Genomic DNA, 18,095 nt, shown 5'->3' on the forward strand with positions numbered 1-18,095 from the left:
TACAGTAGTTCCCTCTGCTTCTAGAAGAGTCATCTATTTCTTGTGAGTTTTAATTAGACCTGGGAGTGCTGAGAGGGAGTTCTTAGGGCCAGTAAAAAAGTAGGTTTATAGAAAGACTTCAGAGAGGTAAAGTAACCCTTAGATATTGTGGGCTACATTTGGTGTGTACATTTTTTGGTTAGTATCTGAGGCTTCTGTTGGATTCTGAGCATTTTATGTTATCAAAACTTTCAAGAAACACTGTGTAAGGTATATGGCTTTTCTCAGTTACGTAGAACACATGTTCTTTAAAGCTTTTTATTAAAAGGATTTTGATTTTACAACATACTAAACTTTTCATTATGTAACTTTTATTACAATAGTATTGCATGTGCACTGTAGACATTTAGAAAAATTAGGTAAGCAGAAAGAAGCAAATGAAAACCATTCTCAGGGCGCCTGGGTGGCTCAGTCGGTTAAGTATCTGACTCTTGATTTCGGCTCAGGTCATGATTTCAGGGTTGTGAGATCTGTGCTGGGTGTGGAGCCTGCTTGGGATTCTCTCCCTCCCGCTCCTTCTGGCCTCTCTCCCTCTCTAAAAGCAAAAACAAACAAAAAAACCATTCTCATTTATTCAGAGAGACACTCTACAGCATGTTGGTGAATACCCTTCCAGACTTCTTCTATGCAGGTTGACAGGTCCAACCATCTAAACCTGAGGAAAATATCTCAATATAGGTGAAAATCATTAATATTCCCAATGTTTAAGAGCTCATAGAAGTCACTGAAGTGACAGAAACCCTATAGAGAATTGTCAAGAAAACAGGAAGAAATACAAGTAGTCAATAAATATATATAAAAAAATATTCATTCTCAAGTTTAAGAAATAAAAATGAGAACAATAAGATACTATTTCTCATCTATCAGATTGCAAAGATTATATAGTATAATATCAGTCAGTGTTAGTGAGGTTTCATGGAAATACACGGTACAGCCTTTCTGGTAGGTAATTTGGAAGTCATGTGCTTAATAGTGCTGTTTCCACTCACAACCCTTTTCCCCTTATGTTGACCATTCTCTGCAAATCCTTTAGGCATACTTAACACAATGTATAATTTATCTTTAGGTTTGCTTTTCTTGGAGCTGTAAAACCATCTCTGAATTTGCCTTTTAGAACATTAAGTCCTTTAGGCAAAGAAATACATCTTTTCTATTATAAAGAATGCCTCTTGACTTTAGGCAAACACTGGATAAACATTAATTAAATCAGTCTAGATAAGCGATTCTCAACACTGCAACAAGGTGGCACTACCTTGAGAGGGCATGTCAGTTGTCACAACAACGGAGAGGGAAGGATGGCCCAGGCTGGACAGGGGCCGATTTATAAGATATCCTTCCATGCAGGGGGATATTCACTTAGGTGAAAAACCTAGATGTTTATTATTGTCTGAGCCTGAAATGGAACTCATTCTACCATTGTGTTTATGTTCTTAGCATGGCTTTAATATACACGGAACAGTCCTGGTTTACAGTTACTGGGTAAAGTGAGGAAAGAATGTTTTTTGTTCTGAACATTACCAACCTTTGTTTACATTTCAGAAGATCAAGTTACCAGTAGCAGCTGCTCTCTTTCTCTCTGGAATCACCAATACAGCATACCCATGTCAATTTGTATTTGTCAAATGAGGTTCAACATAAAGCTGCAGGCATTTGGCTATCCCGTATGTTTCCTAGTCACCTAGTATGGTTGTGCCTCAATGCTTACACATTGAAATACGTATGTTATAAATTAATTTCCTTTTATTTTTATTCTAATTAGGTCATTATGTTGACTTTTAAATTGAAATATAATTCACATACTATGAAATTCATCTTTTAAAGTGTATAATTCTGTGGGTGTAGTGTATTCACAAAGTTGTGAAACCATACCACTAGCTAATGCTAGAACATTTTCATGCCCTTGAAAGAAATCCAGTACCCATTAATCCATCCCTCCTTCGTCTAGGTCCCTGGCAACCATTAAATCTTCCTGTTACTATGGATTTATCTATTCTGGACATTTCATGTATATAGGATCATATATTATCTCACCTTTTGTGTCTGCTTTCACTTAGCATGTTTTTAAGATTCATCCATGTTGTAGCACGTATCAGTACCTCATTCCTTTTTATGGGTGAATAATATATTGATTTTTTGAAATCATATGGGTAGAAAGTTATTTAACCTGTGCATTTCATTTCAGGGTTGTAAAGAAAGTGTTAGCAAAATCTTTGTTATAGAAAGGAGCATTGGATCAGAGCCACTGATCTCTCCGGAAAGACATGACACATAAACGTAAAAAGGCAAGTAACAATCCTAGCAAGCACATAATGTTACCAGGGGATAGTTAAATTTTCTGGGACAAAAGGTGGACCGGTAATGATTAGCTGAGATTAGATATGAGTGATAGATTGATATGAGTGATCAATCCTATTGTTAGGGATTGGCAAGGAATGAGACACAGCCATCCCAAAGTTAAACTGCCACCTTCATAAGATAGTTCCCCATCTCAAGTGATCTCCACCAAAGTGATCTTTCCTTTCAGCAGGCCCTGGAGTGATGAAGGGAATCAGCCTAAGTGATTCTGGAACGAATGGATAGCTCTCTGGAGGCAACCTAAGGGGATGGGTTTTGCGGAGCAAAGCTGGTAGCTGCCAATACCGACCTCTAGTGGAACTTCGCTGCAATTTGTCCCGTGCGCCTTTGCCCAAGCCATTTAGGCCCATCCCGGATGCCGTAGCGGGGGGCCGCGCTCAGCTGTTGGGAGGCGGGGTGCCGCTGACGATGGCGGGCGAGCTTGAGGGCTCCAAATCTCTGAGCGGGCTGCTGAGCGGCCTAGCCCAGGAAGCTTTCCATGGGCACCAAGGTATCACGGAGGAGCTGCTGCGGAGCCAGCTCTATCCGGAGGTGTCGCTGGAGGAGTTCCGCCCCTTTCTGGCGAAGATGAGGGGGATTCTTAAGGTACCGGTCGTCCCTGCAGCTGCGGCTGCGGAGCCCAACCCCTTCTCCTCCGCCCTCAGATTGGGCTCCCCAAAAGGTGAAAAGGCTGTCCTCCTTATACCTCGACTCCGTGGGCTCTACATATGTTCCTTCAGATCCGGGGCGCTCGCTCCATCGCCTCCTCTCACTTTCTTAAGGGTGACCCCTTTCTACCCAAGCTCCCAGCCCCGCAGCAGATACGAACCGGAGAGGACTCTGGGTTTTTCCTCAACTTTTTCTCTGTTGTTGTGTGGGCAGCAATTTCGAGTTGCTTCGGCGGGTCTGTGCGCTCCAGATTAAAATTAAAAATGAAAGATCTATGAAGTCTAGCTTTCCCGGGTTTTGGAAGTGGGGAGTGTTAAAGTGAGCCACTGTATGCTGAGATAGCGGGTGGGCTCGCGGGAGTGAACCGCTGTCAAGCAGTGCACGGTATGGTTAAGAGAGCGCATTTACTAGCTTGAAGTCAAGGTATAAGCCAGCCTGTCCAGTAGAAATGTAATGAGAGTAAACATATAATTTAAAAATTTCTAAAAGCCACATTAAGAAAGTGAAAAAGAAGCAGATGAAATTAATTTTATTTCTTTGGATACCCAGTGTATCCAAAGTATTATCTCTTTTCATGTAATCGTTATACAAAATGTTAATAAGGTATTTTGTATTTTTTTCACCTAGTCTTTGAAATATTATATGTATTTTACACTTAAAGCACATATCATTTTTTACTAGCCAGATTTCAAGTGACCAGTAGTTACCTGCGGCGTTGAACAACACTGTTTCAGACTGAGAGCTATCATAGGAATGAATCCAGTGCCGAAGTATACTCTAGAGATAGACAATAAAAATGATTTTCGATTTTTGTGGACCTTCTGTGTGTTAGGAACTCTACTAGGCGGACACCTGTATTAAAGACTAGGAAACAGGCTCAGGGAGTCTAAGTCTAGTCAGTCTAAAATCACTTTAATTAAAGGCAGTGTTGAAATTTCATGTTTTTTTCATCTGTTTGTTTCAAAACTGCTTAGGCTTTAAGAGGCAGTTCTTTTTTTCAACTGCTTTTGCTTATAGGATTTGAATCCAGGAAAACAAAGGCAAAACAATTTTTCACAAAAAGTAAATGGACTGTCTCATAGAAATATTAGAGGTATTGTCTCAGGTGTGATCCTAGACATTCTGAGTAGTTTTATTTTATTTTAAAGATTTTAAAGTAGTCTCTATACCCAATGTGGGGCTTGAACTCACAACCCCAAGATTAAGAGTTGCTTGCCCTACCAACTAAGCCAGTCAGGCACCCCTATTCTAATTTTAATTGATATCATGAACACTAATGAATGCCTTTTGTTTCTATCAAATCTTATTCGCCTACTGGTCAGAAAAGGTTTCCTAGAGAATTTGGCTTCTAACCTGGGTTTTTGAGGTGTTTGCTAAGCCTATAAGGGGGATGAGGGTGAGGGACTGCAGGCCAGGGAAGAACAGCACGTGTGTAGGCAGTGTCTTAGGCAACTGCTCTCTAGGTGGACAACATGATTATTTGTTTTGGTTATGAGGTAAAAATTGCAGGCTACCCAGAGAAGACATTGCCTGGAAACTCTTTCTCTTACTTTTAAATATATTGCTAAATAATACCCAAGTATTGCTCTTTCTGCTTTCAGTCTTCTGCCTGAGGATGGAATACTTCAGTTTTCTTGAGTAATTCTGGGTGGAAGAGCTGGCATGGCTCACTTGGTGTTGGGTGTAGAACAGATTTGCCTGTGCTTTGCAGCACAGCCTCTGCATAGCCAATTGAGATACCAGGGGAAAAAGCCTTTGATTGTTTGACTTAGGGCTGAAACTGGGTTCTAGATGACATCTAGTTCCAATCTTCATTTACCTTTTAAGCAACACTGAGGTATAAACATCTCTCTAATTTTTAAGAAAATATAAAAAGCAAATAAGATTTGTGATCTCAGGGTTGTGGGGTCGAGCCTGGCATCGGGCTCCCTGCTCAGTGGGGAATGTGCTTAGGACTCTCTCTCCACCTCTTCCTCAGCCCCTCTCCCCTTGCTCACGATCTCTCGCTCTCTAAAATAAATGAATAAATCTTAAAAAAAAATTTATAACCATTTTAGAGTGTACAGTTCAGTGGTATTAAATACATTCATAATGTTGTGCGTCCATTACCACCATCCATATCTATAACTCTTTTCATCTTGTAAAACTGAAATTCTATACCCATTAAACAGTTAACTCCCCATAACAACCCCCCCCCCAAGCCTCTGGCAGCCACCATTCTGTTTCTATGATTTTGAATACTCTTAAGTATCTCATGTAAGTGGAATCATATAGTATTTGTCTTTTTTTTTTTTTTTTTTTTTGTGGCTGGCTGACTTTGCTTAGCATAGTGTCATCAAGGTTCATGTTGCGTATGTCAGAATTTCCTTCCTTTTAAAGGCTGACTAATATTCCATTGTATGTATATACCACACTTTATCCATTCGTGTCATTGGACACTTGGGTTGCTTCCATTGGATTGTGAATGATGCTGCTGTGAACACAGGGGTGCAGATATCTCTTTAAGACCCTGCTTTCAATTCTTTGGGGTATATATCCAGAGGTGGAATTGCTGGGTCATATGGTAATTCTATGTGTAATTTTTTGAGAAACTGCCAACTGTTTTCCACAGTGGTTGTACCATTTTACATTTCCACCAACAGTGCGTAAGAGTATTTCTTCACACCCTTGCCAACACTTGATATTTTCTGGTTTTGTTTTGTTTTGATACTAGCTATCCTAATGAGTATAAAGTGGGCAGGGTATATATTTTTACATGTAGATAACAGAAGTCAAAACATTTTTTTCTTTTGTCTTTGCGGAGTCTCAGCTATCTTGAATTCAACATACAGGCTAGAAGAGCAGAGAGGAAAATACTAAAAAATGCAGGAGTCTGAGCGAAGGGAAACAAACTTGAGGATAAAAGTGGAGTAGTACCTCATCTCATTTGGTGGCTACACCTTTCAGTCATGTATAGAGAATCAAGTTCTGTGAAGAAAGTGAAAGTGAGAGGGACAATAGGGGTAGGAGGAAAGGATGTATAACTCCCGAGAGGGAACAGGCAGTGAATATACATGTTAGGCTCCTTATGGCCAGCTGCCTGCATTAATTCATAGGCTGTGTTTCAGATATCCCGAGCTGCAGTCTTTCCCTCTAACCTTCATGTTGTGTGCCCAGATGTAATATACTGATTGCCACATTTGTACTGGTCTCTGTTTTCCACTTGGAAGTTTTCCTACCCTACTTGGTGAGCAGGCCGAGTCATTGATCCTCGCTAGCTTTACCTATAGCTCACAAAAGGACAAACCTTTCATCTCTTTGTAGATACATGAAGCTGGCCATTTGTTTGCTCTAGTTTTATTTTTGGTAGCTCCTAAAGAGTAGTGAAACCAGCAAATTTAGAGTGGTGTGTTAGTTAGGGAGATGACATCATATATAAATACTCTGCCATTTTAACCTATCTTTTTGGTTTATATTTATAATTTCAACTTCTTCTAGATATGCATTTGCAAATAACATATGCATTTGCTGTTAACCTTGCAAGGGATGCTCCTTACTCTAGTTTACTGGAATTCTAGAGAAAGATCTTACTGATTGAAGCTAGATCACCTTTTGTGTACTTACATTCTGTATTCACTACTGTCCTCTTTTGGTGATAATTTTATGTTCCTTCACTGAAATTTCATGTTAAAATTTTTTAAAATTAAGTTTTTATTTATTTATTTATTTGAGAGAGAAAAGAAGAAAGAGTGCACACCAGCGGGGGGTGGGGCAGGGAGAGAGAGGGAGAAGCAGACTCCCTTGCTAAGTGGGGAGCCGACCTGGGGCTCAATCCTAGGACCCTGGGATCATTGACCTGAGCTGAATGCAGACACTTAACTGGCTGAACCATCCAGGCACCACCTTATTTTAATTCCAGTATAGTTAACATGCAGTGTTACATATTAGTTTCAAGTGTGCAGTACAGTGATTCAGCAATTCCATACATCACCCAGTGCTCATCACAAGTGCACTCCGTAATCCCCATTCCTATTTCATCCCCCCATCCATCAGTTTGTTCTCTATCGTTAAGAGTCTGTTTCTTGGTTTGTCTCTCTTTTTTTCCCCTTCACTCTTTTGTTTTGTTTCTTAATTTCATGTGAGTGAAATCCTATGGTGTCTTTTTTTTGACTGACTTATTTTGCTTAGCATTATATTCTTGGTTTGTCTCTCTCTTTTTTTTTCCCCTTCACTCTTTTGTTTTGTTTCTTAATTTCATGTGAGTGAAATCCTATGGTGTCTTTTTTTTGACTGACTTATTTTGCTTAGCATCCAAAACAAAAATTTTTAATGAAAATTCTATTGAATTTTGTCTATTGTTGATATACTTCTGTACTACAAAAGTCAAAATTTATAGCCAAAAGTTAATTTACCCATTTCTCTTTTCCTTTATGATTTGAATTTAGAAATATGTTTAGGTCCTTTTTTTTTTTTTTTTTTAATTTTTACTATTATTGGCTCCACGCCCAATCTGGGGCTTGAACTCAGGATCCTGAGATCAAGAGTCACATGTTCTACTGACTGAACCAGCCAGGCACCCCTGTTTAGATCCTGTTTTAGAAGTCTAGAAATGCAAGCAATAGCTTATGGATTCATCTTCCTGTTCCACTCTTAGCCCCTGTAGTCTATTCTCAGCATAGCTACCAGTGATCCTTCCCCACCCCCACCCCCAGGTTTATTAAAATGTAATTGACAAATAAACCAGTGATCCTTTTAAAGCACACATCCTATCTCCTTACTTCCTGGCTTTCAGCCATTCCATATTCAAAGCTTCACATTAAACTTAAAATAAAATCCAGTTCTTTTACCTTATGTGACCTCTGCCCTACCTAGCTCTCTATTCACATTTTCTCATTTCCAGCCACACTAATCTTCTTGTCTTTATTTAAACATGTTAAGTGCTTTCTAACTCTTCAGGGCCTTTGCAGTTGCTCTTCTATATGCCTGCAATAATTTTCTCAGATCATTTGCTTCAGTCATTCTCTACTTAAAAGCGATTTCCTGGGAGGTATTTCCTGACCTATTCAAAGAGTCTCACCTCCCCCCTACCCCTCTTTTTACCCTGCTTTACTTTTCTTCATACTTAGCACTACCTGAAATTACAGTATGTACTTATTAGCTTGTTTATTTGTTGACTCTCCTATTTGAATGTAAGCATTAAGAGGGCAGGACTTTATTATTTTTTCCTTTTTTATTCCTAACTTCTAATACTGTTTCTAGCATGTAGTAGTAAAAATCTGTAGAATAAGTGAATGAGTGGATAGTGCTTAAATATGGAGATTACCATTAAAAAGATAAGCATGAGAGGGGTGCCTGGGTGGTTAAGAGTTGTGGGATTGTGCCCTTTGTTGGGCTCCGCACTCAGTGGGGAGATTCTGTCTTCCTCTCCCTCTGCCCCTGCCCCCATACTGTCTCTCTCTAAAATAAATAAATAAGTAAGTAAGTCAGTCTTAAAAAAAGATTTAAGGGGCACCTGGTGGCTCAGTTGGTAGAGCATGTGACTTTTGATCCCAGGTTTGAGCCCCATGTTGGGTGTAGAGGTCTGGTATAAAAAAGTAAAATCTCAGGGCGCTTGGGTGGCTCAGACGTTAAGCATCTGCCTTCGGCTCAGGGTGTGATCCCATGGTTCTGGGATCGAGCCCTGCATCGGGCTCCCTGCTCTGCTGGGAGCCTGCTCCTTCCTCTCCCACTCCCCCTGCTTGTGTTCCCTCTCTCGCTGGCTGTCTCTCTCTGTCAAATAAATAAATAAATAAAATCTTTAAAAAAAAAAAAAAAGGTAAAATCTCTAAGGGGTACCTGGCTGGCTCAGTTGGAATAGCATGACTCCTGGTTTTGGGGTCATGAATTTGAGCCCCATGTTGGGTATAGAGATTATAAATAAACCTAAAAGATTTATAATAGTAAAAGGCTATAAAAATATTTTGATTTTAAAGATTTTATTTATTTTAGAGGGAAAGAGAGAGCAAGTGTGCATGAGCAGGGGCTAAGGGCAGAGGGAGAGGGAGAGAGAGAGTCCCAAGCAGACTCTGCTCTGAGCATGGAGCCCCACACAGGGCTTGATCTCACGACCCTGAGATCATGACCTGAGCCAAAATCAAGAGTCAATGTTTAACCAACTGAGCCACTCAGGTGCCCCCAAAATATTTCTATTTTAAACACCTGGTTCTGTTTCTCTTCTTGAAGCCATGAAAATTTGTAATTTGTTTGAGAATTAGATTGGAGAGAAAAGACCTGTGTTAATATGGGTTTTGTATGTCTTGTAATTCAGGTATATCATCTGAAGAATGCTGGATTTAATTTTTTGTTTGTTTGTTTTACCAATATTGAGCTACCTGTGTGCTTTCTATTACTAATTTTTATAATAAGCATTATTTAGCCTCATTAAAGAAAGCTTAGAAATGTGAGATGTATAAAAACACGTAATACCATGTCCTGACATAACCAGCATTAATATTTTTGTACATTTATTTGTACCACAAATATTATTAAGCATCTTAATACATGCCATGCCTTGTGCTTGGGATGCAGCTGTAGTCCGTGCCCTTGTGGAATTTGTAGTTCCAGAAGAATATAGGCATTAAGTCTGTGGTTACCTTTTGAAAAGGCAGCCAGAGTATGCCAATTTATGCAGATTATAGGCAATTTAGAGTGGTTCCTAGCCTGGTCTACAACATGAACAAAGAAAGAAAAGCAGGGAAAAGCCTGCTTATTAGGTACAATGAACTGAAAAGAAAGGACAGAGACAGCACAAAAGTAATTCTCCTTCCTTTAGTTGTCTACCTCTGGTCCCAAGGTAGGGTTTCTCATGAATATGGTTGACTACAGTCATGATAATGTTTTTCCTGGATGAGGATATGACTGCTTTGGGACCTAATTTTAAGTTTCTTGACATGGCCTTTAGAGCCAGATGGGCTGTCAGAGCATCACCTGAACAGTCCAAGATGTACACTTAGAGTAGCTCCATCTTGCTGGTCTCAGCCTACTTTCAGTGTCTCTTCTCAGAGCCCGAAGCATGTTTTCAAGTAGCTCCTTAAGAACGTGTATATGAGAGGTCACTTTTTTCTTTTTAAGTCTTGAAAAAGTGTCTTTATTCTAGTTCACACTTAATTGCTAGTTTGGTTGAGAATATATTTCTAGGTTGTGATACTGACTCACAGTTTTGAAGGCATTGTTTCATTGCATGTGACCTTTTTCTCTATGTACTTTTAGGATTTTCTTTCTATCCTTTATTTCCTTGTGTGGTTTTCTTTTGTTTCATTATTTGGGCCACTGTGGACCCTTTGAATCTGGAGACTTATGATGACCTTTAGTTCTGGGAAAAGTTGTATTCCTACTTTGATGATTTTTTCCCCTCTACTCTCTTTCTAGCACTCTGATTTCAAATGTTAGACCTTCTAGACTGAATTCTTAGTTTTTCTTTTTTCTCTATTTTCCATTTCTTTTTTAAAATCTTTTTGATAGCTTTCCTCTACTTTACCATCTAGCATTTTATTTATTTATTTATTTATTTTTTTTTTAAAGATTTTATTTATTTATTTGACAGAGATAGAGACAGCCAGCGAGAGAGGGAACACAAGCAGGGGGAGTGGGAGAGGAAGAAGCAGGCTCATAGAGGAGGAGCCTGACGTGGGGCTCGATCCCGGAACGCCGGGATCACGCCCTGAGCCGAAGGCAGACGCTTTAACCGCTGTGCCACCCAGGCGCCCCTCCATCTAGCATTTTAATTGAATTTTTCATCTGGTCATGTTTTTAATTTCCAGGAATTTTCTTTTGACACGGACAATATACTATGTTTAGTCAGTGTAAGGGAAGAAAAGGTTTTTCCTTGATCCTCATAGGGTCCCTGGCCAGGTCTGAAAATTAAACTGACAAAGACAAGTTAACAAGAGAAAAGTGTACAAATTTATTTCATATAAGTTTTGCATGATACAGGAGACTTCATAAGGAAATGATGAGCCAGGTTCACCTGGGTGGCTCAGTTGGTTAAGCGTCTGCCTTTGGCTCAGGTCCTGATCCCAGAGTCCTGGGATCGAGTCCTGCATCGGGCTCCTTGCTCAGCGGGGAGCCTGCTTCTCTCTCTGCCTGCTGCTCCCCCTGCTTGTGCTTGCTGTCTGTCTCTCTCTGTCAAATAAATAAAATTAAAAAAAAATTGGAAAATAAGAAGACCCAAAGAAAGAGACTTGAATATTTTATTTTGGGTTTAATGAAGAGTTAATTGTAGTAAACTGGGGAAAACTTAGCAAGGCCTTTTTGGAGGGTTCTTCTTGGTGTCTCTCTTTGGAGATGAGGATGCTCCTTTCTTGTGGATGTAGGGAGGGCATCTCTCACAAGTGGGTTTTATGACCTATTGCAGGGGAAAAGGGTGGGGGAAAAGGTCAGAGTGACCTTCCTGCTCTACCTTTTCTCCAGCTACTTCAGTTTCCAAGAATCTGTATGCCAAGATGCTATATTTTGGGGTAGCATGCCCTGAACCCCATTACCAACAGTCTCTCCTCTCTTTCTTAAAACACAAGGTGGGAGTGTAGAGTACATAATTTTCTGCATTTGGCTTTTAAAAAATTTATTTATTTTGAGTGATTTTTGTGTGCTCTTTTTCAATATTAGAAATTTGGTATACTTGTACTCAGCATTGATGAAAGCTTTTTTCAGAGGGTTTCAATGAACATATTGCTGAGATGTTTTTGGGTATGATGTAAGTAGAAGATGTTAAATTCTCGCAGAGGGATACCCTACTTAATCTTTTTAATATTCTAATAATTTAATGTTTTGCAAACTGTGGTGTATATTTTTGGTTTTTTATTATTTGTTTGTATTATTTTAAAAGCACGGTTTGATCCTAGTTTCCAAATAACCTGCAAAATTTTGTGGAGAGTATTTATAGCAAAAGCAGAAGCTTAAAAGTATATTTGGTATTAAGTTTATAAAGTGACTTAAGTTGACTGCCCATCAGTAATATATTTTTTTTATTGTTAGAGAATGGTATTTTCAGCTTCTGTTTGAGATTTATCTTGTGTAGAGTATCTAGTACCTCATTCTTGTGAAAAAGCCAGAATACTTTTTAGTTTTATTTATTTTTAGTTTTTTTTAGAATGCTTTTCAATATTGAGCTTTCTTGTGTTACGTTAGGGTTTCTGCACTTATTTTGTAATGTAGAAAGATTTTACTGTGTAAGATACTTTTTAATATATTATTGGTCTCTCTTTACAATGAAAAATGTAAAGCAGTATATCTTTTTGACCAGTGTAAGAATGAACTTCACCCTTATACATTTCAGACAGTAAATATTAAATAATAAGAAATTAACTTGATTATAAAAAAAGAATGCAAAATATTTGGTCTTGAAATGTGTAGATTAGGAGACATGAATAGAAGAGATGGAAAACATTGATTTGTTCTGACATACTTTCAGGATTCATTTATCTGTCTTCATTTTTGTTTTAGCTATTCTTTTCTACACTAGGTGGCAGTAGAATATTGGCTTGCTAACACTGCTGGAAGCAGTGTAATGTTTAAAATGTTCTTTCTCTTTAATGTTCTAGTTCAGAAAACAAAGTTGGCTACTCAACAATAAGAATTTCTAATCCAAAAAGAATTCTAAATACTTGGTTTGATATTTTGAATTTAGAAATACCATTTCCTGGAAAATTTAAAGCTGTATAAACAGATTCCTTTTGCTATAGGTCTCTGGTTTTTGTATAACTAAATTTTACTAATCTCATTGAACAGTTTTGAGAAATTAGATGATAACTCATCTAAATAAATTTCTACGTTTCTGAAGGATTAGCAAGCAACTGTTTGGTAAGATGTTACTTTTTTTATGTCACTGGACATCACATGATAAAGCAGCAATTGCAGATTACCAGCTGGAGTTTATTTTAATGGGCTCAGATGACCTGTATGAGGGGTGCCTGGCTGGCTCAGTCAATAGAGCACTCTTGATCTCGGGGTCGTGAGTTCAAGCCCCACTTTGGGCGTGGAGTCTACTTAAAAAAAAGAGAGAGAGAAAATCAAATGACTAGTATGAGGTGTTCTAAAAGTTTGGCTGGCTCAGTTGGAGGAGCATGCAACTCTTGACCTTGGGGTTGTGAGTTTGAGTCCCACATTGGGTGTAGAGATTACCTAAATAAATAAAAAAAAAAAAAACTCTTTACACCCCCCCCCTCCCCATTTTAATTGAAGATCCATTTTTGGTTTTCCTCTCAAAGCTTTCTGGATCTGCAGACTTGACTTGGGTTGAAAGAGTTCCTGGGTAGAGAGATTTTAAAGAGAAAAAAAATTTTTTAGGAGATTTTATTTATTTATTTGAGAGAGAGTGAGTGAGACAGAGAGCATGAGTGGGGGAGGGCTTAGTGGGAGAGGGATAAGCAGACTCCCCACTGAGCAAGGAGCCCAAAGCAGGGCTTGATCCCAGGACCCTGGGATCATGATCTGAGGCAAAGGCAGACACTTAACCAACTGAGCCACCCAGAACCCCTAAAGAAAATTTCTACCTTTGATTTATCTGTCAAATATTTATAGAGTAGATAATGTGCTATATCTGGCTCTGTACACAAAGGTGACTACCGCAGTCAAAGAATTCTGTATTACACGGTAAATGCTGTAAGAAAGGTATCAATGGTGTGTTCTGGTGAAGTGGATCCTTATTTTAAATTACAGAAACATGAAAATCATTTTTTTTGTCCTAATAAAATACCTTCATTTTTGGCTTTGTGTTAACTTAGAATGTAATTTTTTTTTAGAGTGTAATTTTTGTAAATTTTGACTTCATTATTTGTTTCAACTCATTCCTTTTTTAAAAAAGCCATATTATACTAAATTGAAGAAATTTTGGTATAGGTTGTGTTATGTGTGCTTTATATATGATAAACTTTTAATATTTTTGTATGCCAGTATGGAATTATCTCTGAAAGGTATTCTGTATTCTCTGTCATGACATATGATCATGGTATAGCCAAATTCTTGCACAATTTTCTACAGACCTATTTCTAAACAAAGCTACCATTTATGAAATCCTTAAATTTCCATTATGTTTATCCTGAGGATATGTTACTTGAGAAGTAATGAAATCATTTATCATTTGTTTAAAATATGTTCATTTTTTCAAATGAACATTTATTGAGCACCTACCTGCCAGATCTTGTGTCTGGCACTGGAAACATCAGTGAACCAAACAGAAAATTTTCCTATTTCCTAGATGTATCATTCAAGGAAGGCAGGGGTATCCTGACAGTAAGCAAGAATATATGCATAAAGGAATGATGGAAGGAAATGTATTAATTAGTTTTTACATATATTTTTTGTTTTCATTTTTACATCTTTCCCTTTACTTCTCATAATCTTTTTTGATCCCTTAAAATCAATGATAGACATTTATCTGTGATAATAATTTTATATCTTTAGTATCTTTGGTTTTCTTTTTTTTTTGAAAAATTTTTAAAGATTTTATTTATTTATTTGAGATAGAGTGAGTGAGCAAGAGAGAGCATGGGTGGGGGGGGGGGTCAGAGGGAGAGGGAGAAGCAGGCTTTCCACCGACTAGGGAGCCCAGCACAGGGCTCGATCCCATGACCCTGAGATCATGACCTGAGCCAAAGGCAGATGCCTTAACTGACTGAGCTACCCAGGAGCCTCCCTTTGGATTCTTTTTAATTATCTGTCCCTAAAGTCAGTAGATCTTTGTATCATTTTTTGCTTTTTAGGTAGTTCTCTATAGAGAGAATACTTTTATTTTTAAAAACTTGTTGTTGGATGTAGCATACATACAGAAGTATTTACAGATCACATGTGTGCAATGGATTTTCACAAACTGAGCATACCCGTGTAACCAGCAGCCAGATCAAGAAACCAAATGCTACCAGCATCCTGGAAACCCCTTATGCTTGTTTTTAGTCACTAGGTCCTCCCCACTTTACTTTTTTTTTTTTTTTAAAGATGTATTTTGTTTATTTTAGAGACAAAGAGTGCTGAGGGGTGGGGAGGGGTAAGGGGAGAGGGAGAGAGAGTCCCAACTAGACTCCTCACTGAGTGCAGAGCCCAATGTGGGGCTCGATCTCACGACCCTGAGATCATGATCTGAGCCAAAACCAAGAGTTGGAGGCTCAAGCATCTGCACTACTCAGGTGCCCCATTCCACTTTACTTACTTCTAATACCACAGTGTAGTTTCACCTGTGTGTGAACTGTATATAAATGTAGTCTTACAGTACATACTCTTTTGTGTCTGTCTTTTTTCACTCAAGACACACATATGCTTATGAGATTCAGCATTATTGCATGTAGTTGCAGATCATTCATATTGCTGTTGAGCAGGGGTAAGCAAACTGTGACCCACAGGCTAAATCTGGCCCCTGCCTATTTGTTTGTTTTGAGAGGGAGAGAAAGGGAGGTGGGGGAGGAGCAAAAGGAGAGGGAGAGAGAAAATCTTAAGCAGGCTCCACGCCCAGCATGGATCCTGAAGTGGGGCTCAATCTATAACCCTGAGATCATGACCTGAGTGGAAATAAAGTCAGATGCTTAACTGAGTGAGCCACCCAGGTGCTCCAAGCCCCTGCCTATTTGTGTACAGCCGTTGAACTGTTTTTTTTTTTTTTTTTACATTTTTAAATAGTTTAAAGAGTTTTTTGTGACCTATGAAACTTACATGAAATTCAAATTTCAGTGTTTATAGTAAAGTATATGGTTTCTTCTCTCTACAAGGGCGTAGTTAAGTAGTTGCATCAGAGACTAGATGGTTGACAAAACCTAAATTAATTACTGTCTGGCCCTATATAGGAAAATTTTGCCTACCCCTGTTGAGTATATCAGTGTTTGAATATGTTACAATATGCTTATCCATTCTATTGTTGATGGGGAATTGAAAAGTTTACAGTTTTTGCTTAATTATGAATAGAGGATACTACTTTTTATCCTTAAAATTTAGCCACCATCATTTTCTCATTAGGTATCTTGTATTGAGTAGAGAACTATATATTTTTAAAGATTTTATTTATCTATTATTAGAGAGAGAAGAGAGAGAGAGAAAGCCTGAGCAGGGGAAGAGGCAGAGGGAGAGAATCTCAAGCAGACTGCTAGATCTCAAGAGCTACCCAGACACCAAAGTAGAGAACTATTTTGATTCATTTTTTTCATTTTACTTTATTGTGATGAGAAGACTTAACAAAATTTTAAGTACAGTATTGCTGACTATAGGTGCAGTGTTGTACAGCAGATCTCAAGAGCTTATTCCTCTTCCTTAATTGAAACTTTATGCCTGCTGATTAGTGATTCCCCATTCCCCTCTCCCCAACCTCTGATACCACCAGTCCATACTTAGATTCCATGAATTTGAATATTTTAGATGCCGTATATAGGGGGAATCATGTAGTGTTAGTCTTTCTGTGACTGGCTTATTTCACTTAGCATGTTGTCCCCAAGGTTCATTCATGATGTTGCATATTGCAAAATTTCCTTCTTTTTTTAAAAGATTTTATTTGTAAGTGATCTCTACACCCACTGTGAGGCTCGAACTTAAAGCCCTGAAATTCAGAGTCCCATGCTGTACTGATTGAGCCAGCCAGGTGCTCCAACATTTCCTTTTTTTTTTTTTTTTTTTTAAGATCTTTTTTTTCCCCCCAATTTTATTTTTGCGAAATCTCTACACCCAGTGTGGGGCTCAAACTTACAACAACGAGATCAGACCCGTTCCACTGATTGAGCAGCCAGGCACTCCAAAATTTCCTTCTTTTTAAAGTCCAAATAAAGGGTGCCTAGGTGGCTCAGTCGGTTAAGTGTCTGTAAGTGTCTGACTTGGGATTTTGGCTCAGGTCATGATCTCATGGGTTGTAGGATCGAGCCCTGTGTCAGGCTACCTGCTCAGTGGGAAGTCTGCTTGAGATTCTTTTTCCCTCCCTCTGTCCCTCCCCCGATTTGCATTTTCTCTCTCTCCCTCCCTCCCTCTCTGTAAAATAAATAAATAAATCTTTAAAAAAACCCAAGGCTGAATAATATTGCATTGTATGAGAACCATTTTTTATCTACTCACAGGTTGATTTGACAGGTTTTTGTATAGTTTCTCCGGTGTCTGTTTTGTCCTTACAAATAGACTGGAGGTAGGAACCATGCCCTGAGTTGTATTTCTTTTGAACTCCTGTGTACGTTAGACACATTCTGCTTTGAGGCTACAAATAATGAAGTAATTATTCTTCTTAAGTTTTATACCTCTACTCTCCCTTGTCATACATTTTATAGCGGGCCCAATGGTTTTTAATGGTCTTTATTAGCTAGTACAGCCAGTGTGGCATTTTTCTTTGTCTTTTTTTCTCATTCTTATTTTTCTTTATTGTTAAGTTATTTAAATTTCCACAGGCTCAGGACTTCCTCTCCTATTGCAGACTTTTGAATTTAAGCTGGCAGTGGGGCTCTGGTTATAATGAGAAAACCTCTGAGTAATTCTGTTTCTCAAACAGTAATTTTTTTTTTTTACATAAATGTTAATTTATGCACTCGAGTTGGATACTACACTAATCATGTGCTCTTTCCCAAGAGAAAGATTTATGGTTTGTCAATAGTACTGCAGAAGAAGGGAAAAAGGGGTATTTTTTTACTTTGTAATTGCTTCTGGAGACTTTCCCACACTTACGTCTTTGAGCTGGCCACAAAATGTTCTTTGAGAAAAAGCTAAATTCTTCTCCATTAAGTTAAAGGCTAATGTGTTGCTTGGAGTGTTCAGTAGAAGGAAACATTCATTGTGCTTCATGATGGATTTTTTTTTCCCCCTTGCTGACTGAGACAGGAGTCCTACCCAGAACTAGAAGAACACAGATGATGAGTAAAGTACTGGATAGAAGTAATTTGGCAGAATGAAAACCAGTAACAATGAGCTTCTACTACTAAAGAGTGTAATTTGGAAGTATCTTGAACTTCTTTTTTTTTTTTTTTTTTTTAATATTTTATTTATTTATTCGACGGAGATAGAGACAGCCAGCGAGAGAGGGAACACAAGCAGGGGGAGTGGGAGAGGAAGAAGCAGGCTCATAGCAGAAGAGCCTGATGTGGGGC

General features: G+C 38.5%; 1 protein-coding gene across 2 annotated transcripts in view; it reads left to right on the forward strand.

Moving 5' to 3' along the window:
• Positions 1 to 2,764: 2,764 nt before the first annotated feature.
• The window catches only part of COMMD1 (copper metabolism domain containing 1), a 186,311-nt gene continuing 170,980 nt past the window's right edge, over positions 2,765 to 18,095 (forward strand). For both annotated transcript variants that reach the window (XM_026485043.4, XM_057308937.1), the window contains exon 1: positions 2,765 to 2,979. In XM_026485043.4, coding sequence (XP_026340828.2) covers positions 2,803 to 2,979 — 177 coding nt within the window. In that variant the 5' untranslated portion in view covers positions 2,765 to 2,802. The remainder of the gene's footprint in view (positions 2,980 to 18,095) is intronic.

Source organism: Ursus arctos, unplaced genomic scaffold (genome assembly GCF_023065955.2).
Source record: "Ursus arctos isolate Adak ecotype North America unplaced genomic scaffold, UrsArc2.0 scaffold_8, whole genome shotgun sequence".
Classification (NCBI taxonomy): Eukaryota; Metazoa; Chordata; class Mammalia; order Carnivora; family Ursidae; genus Ursus; species Ursus arctos.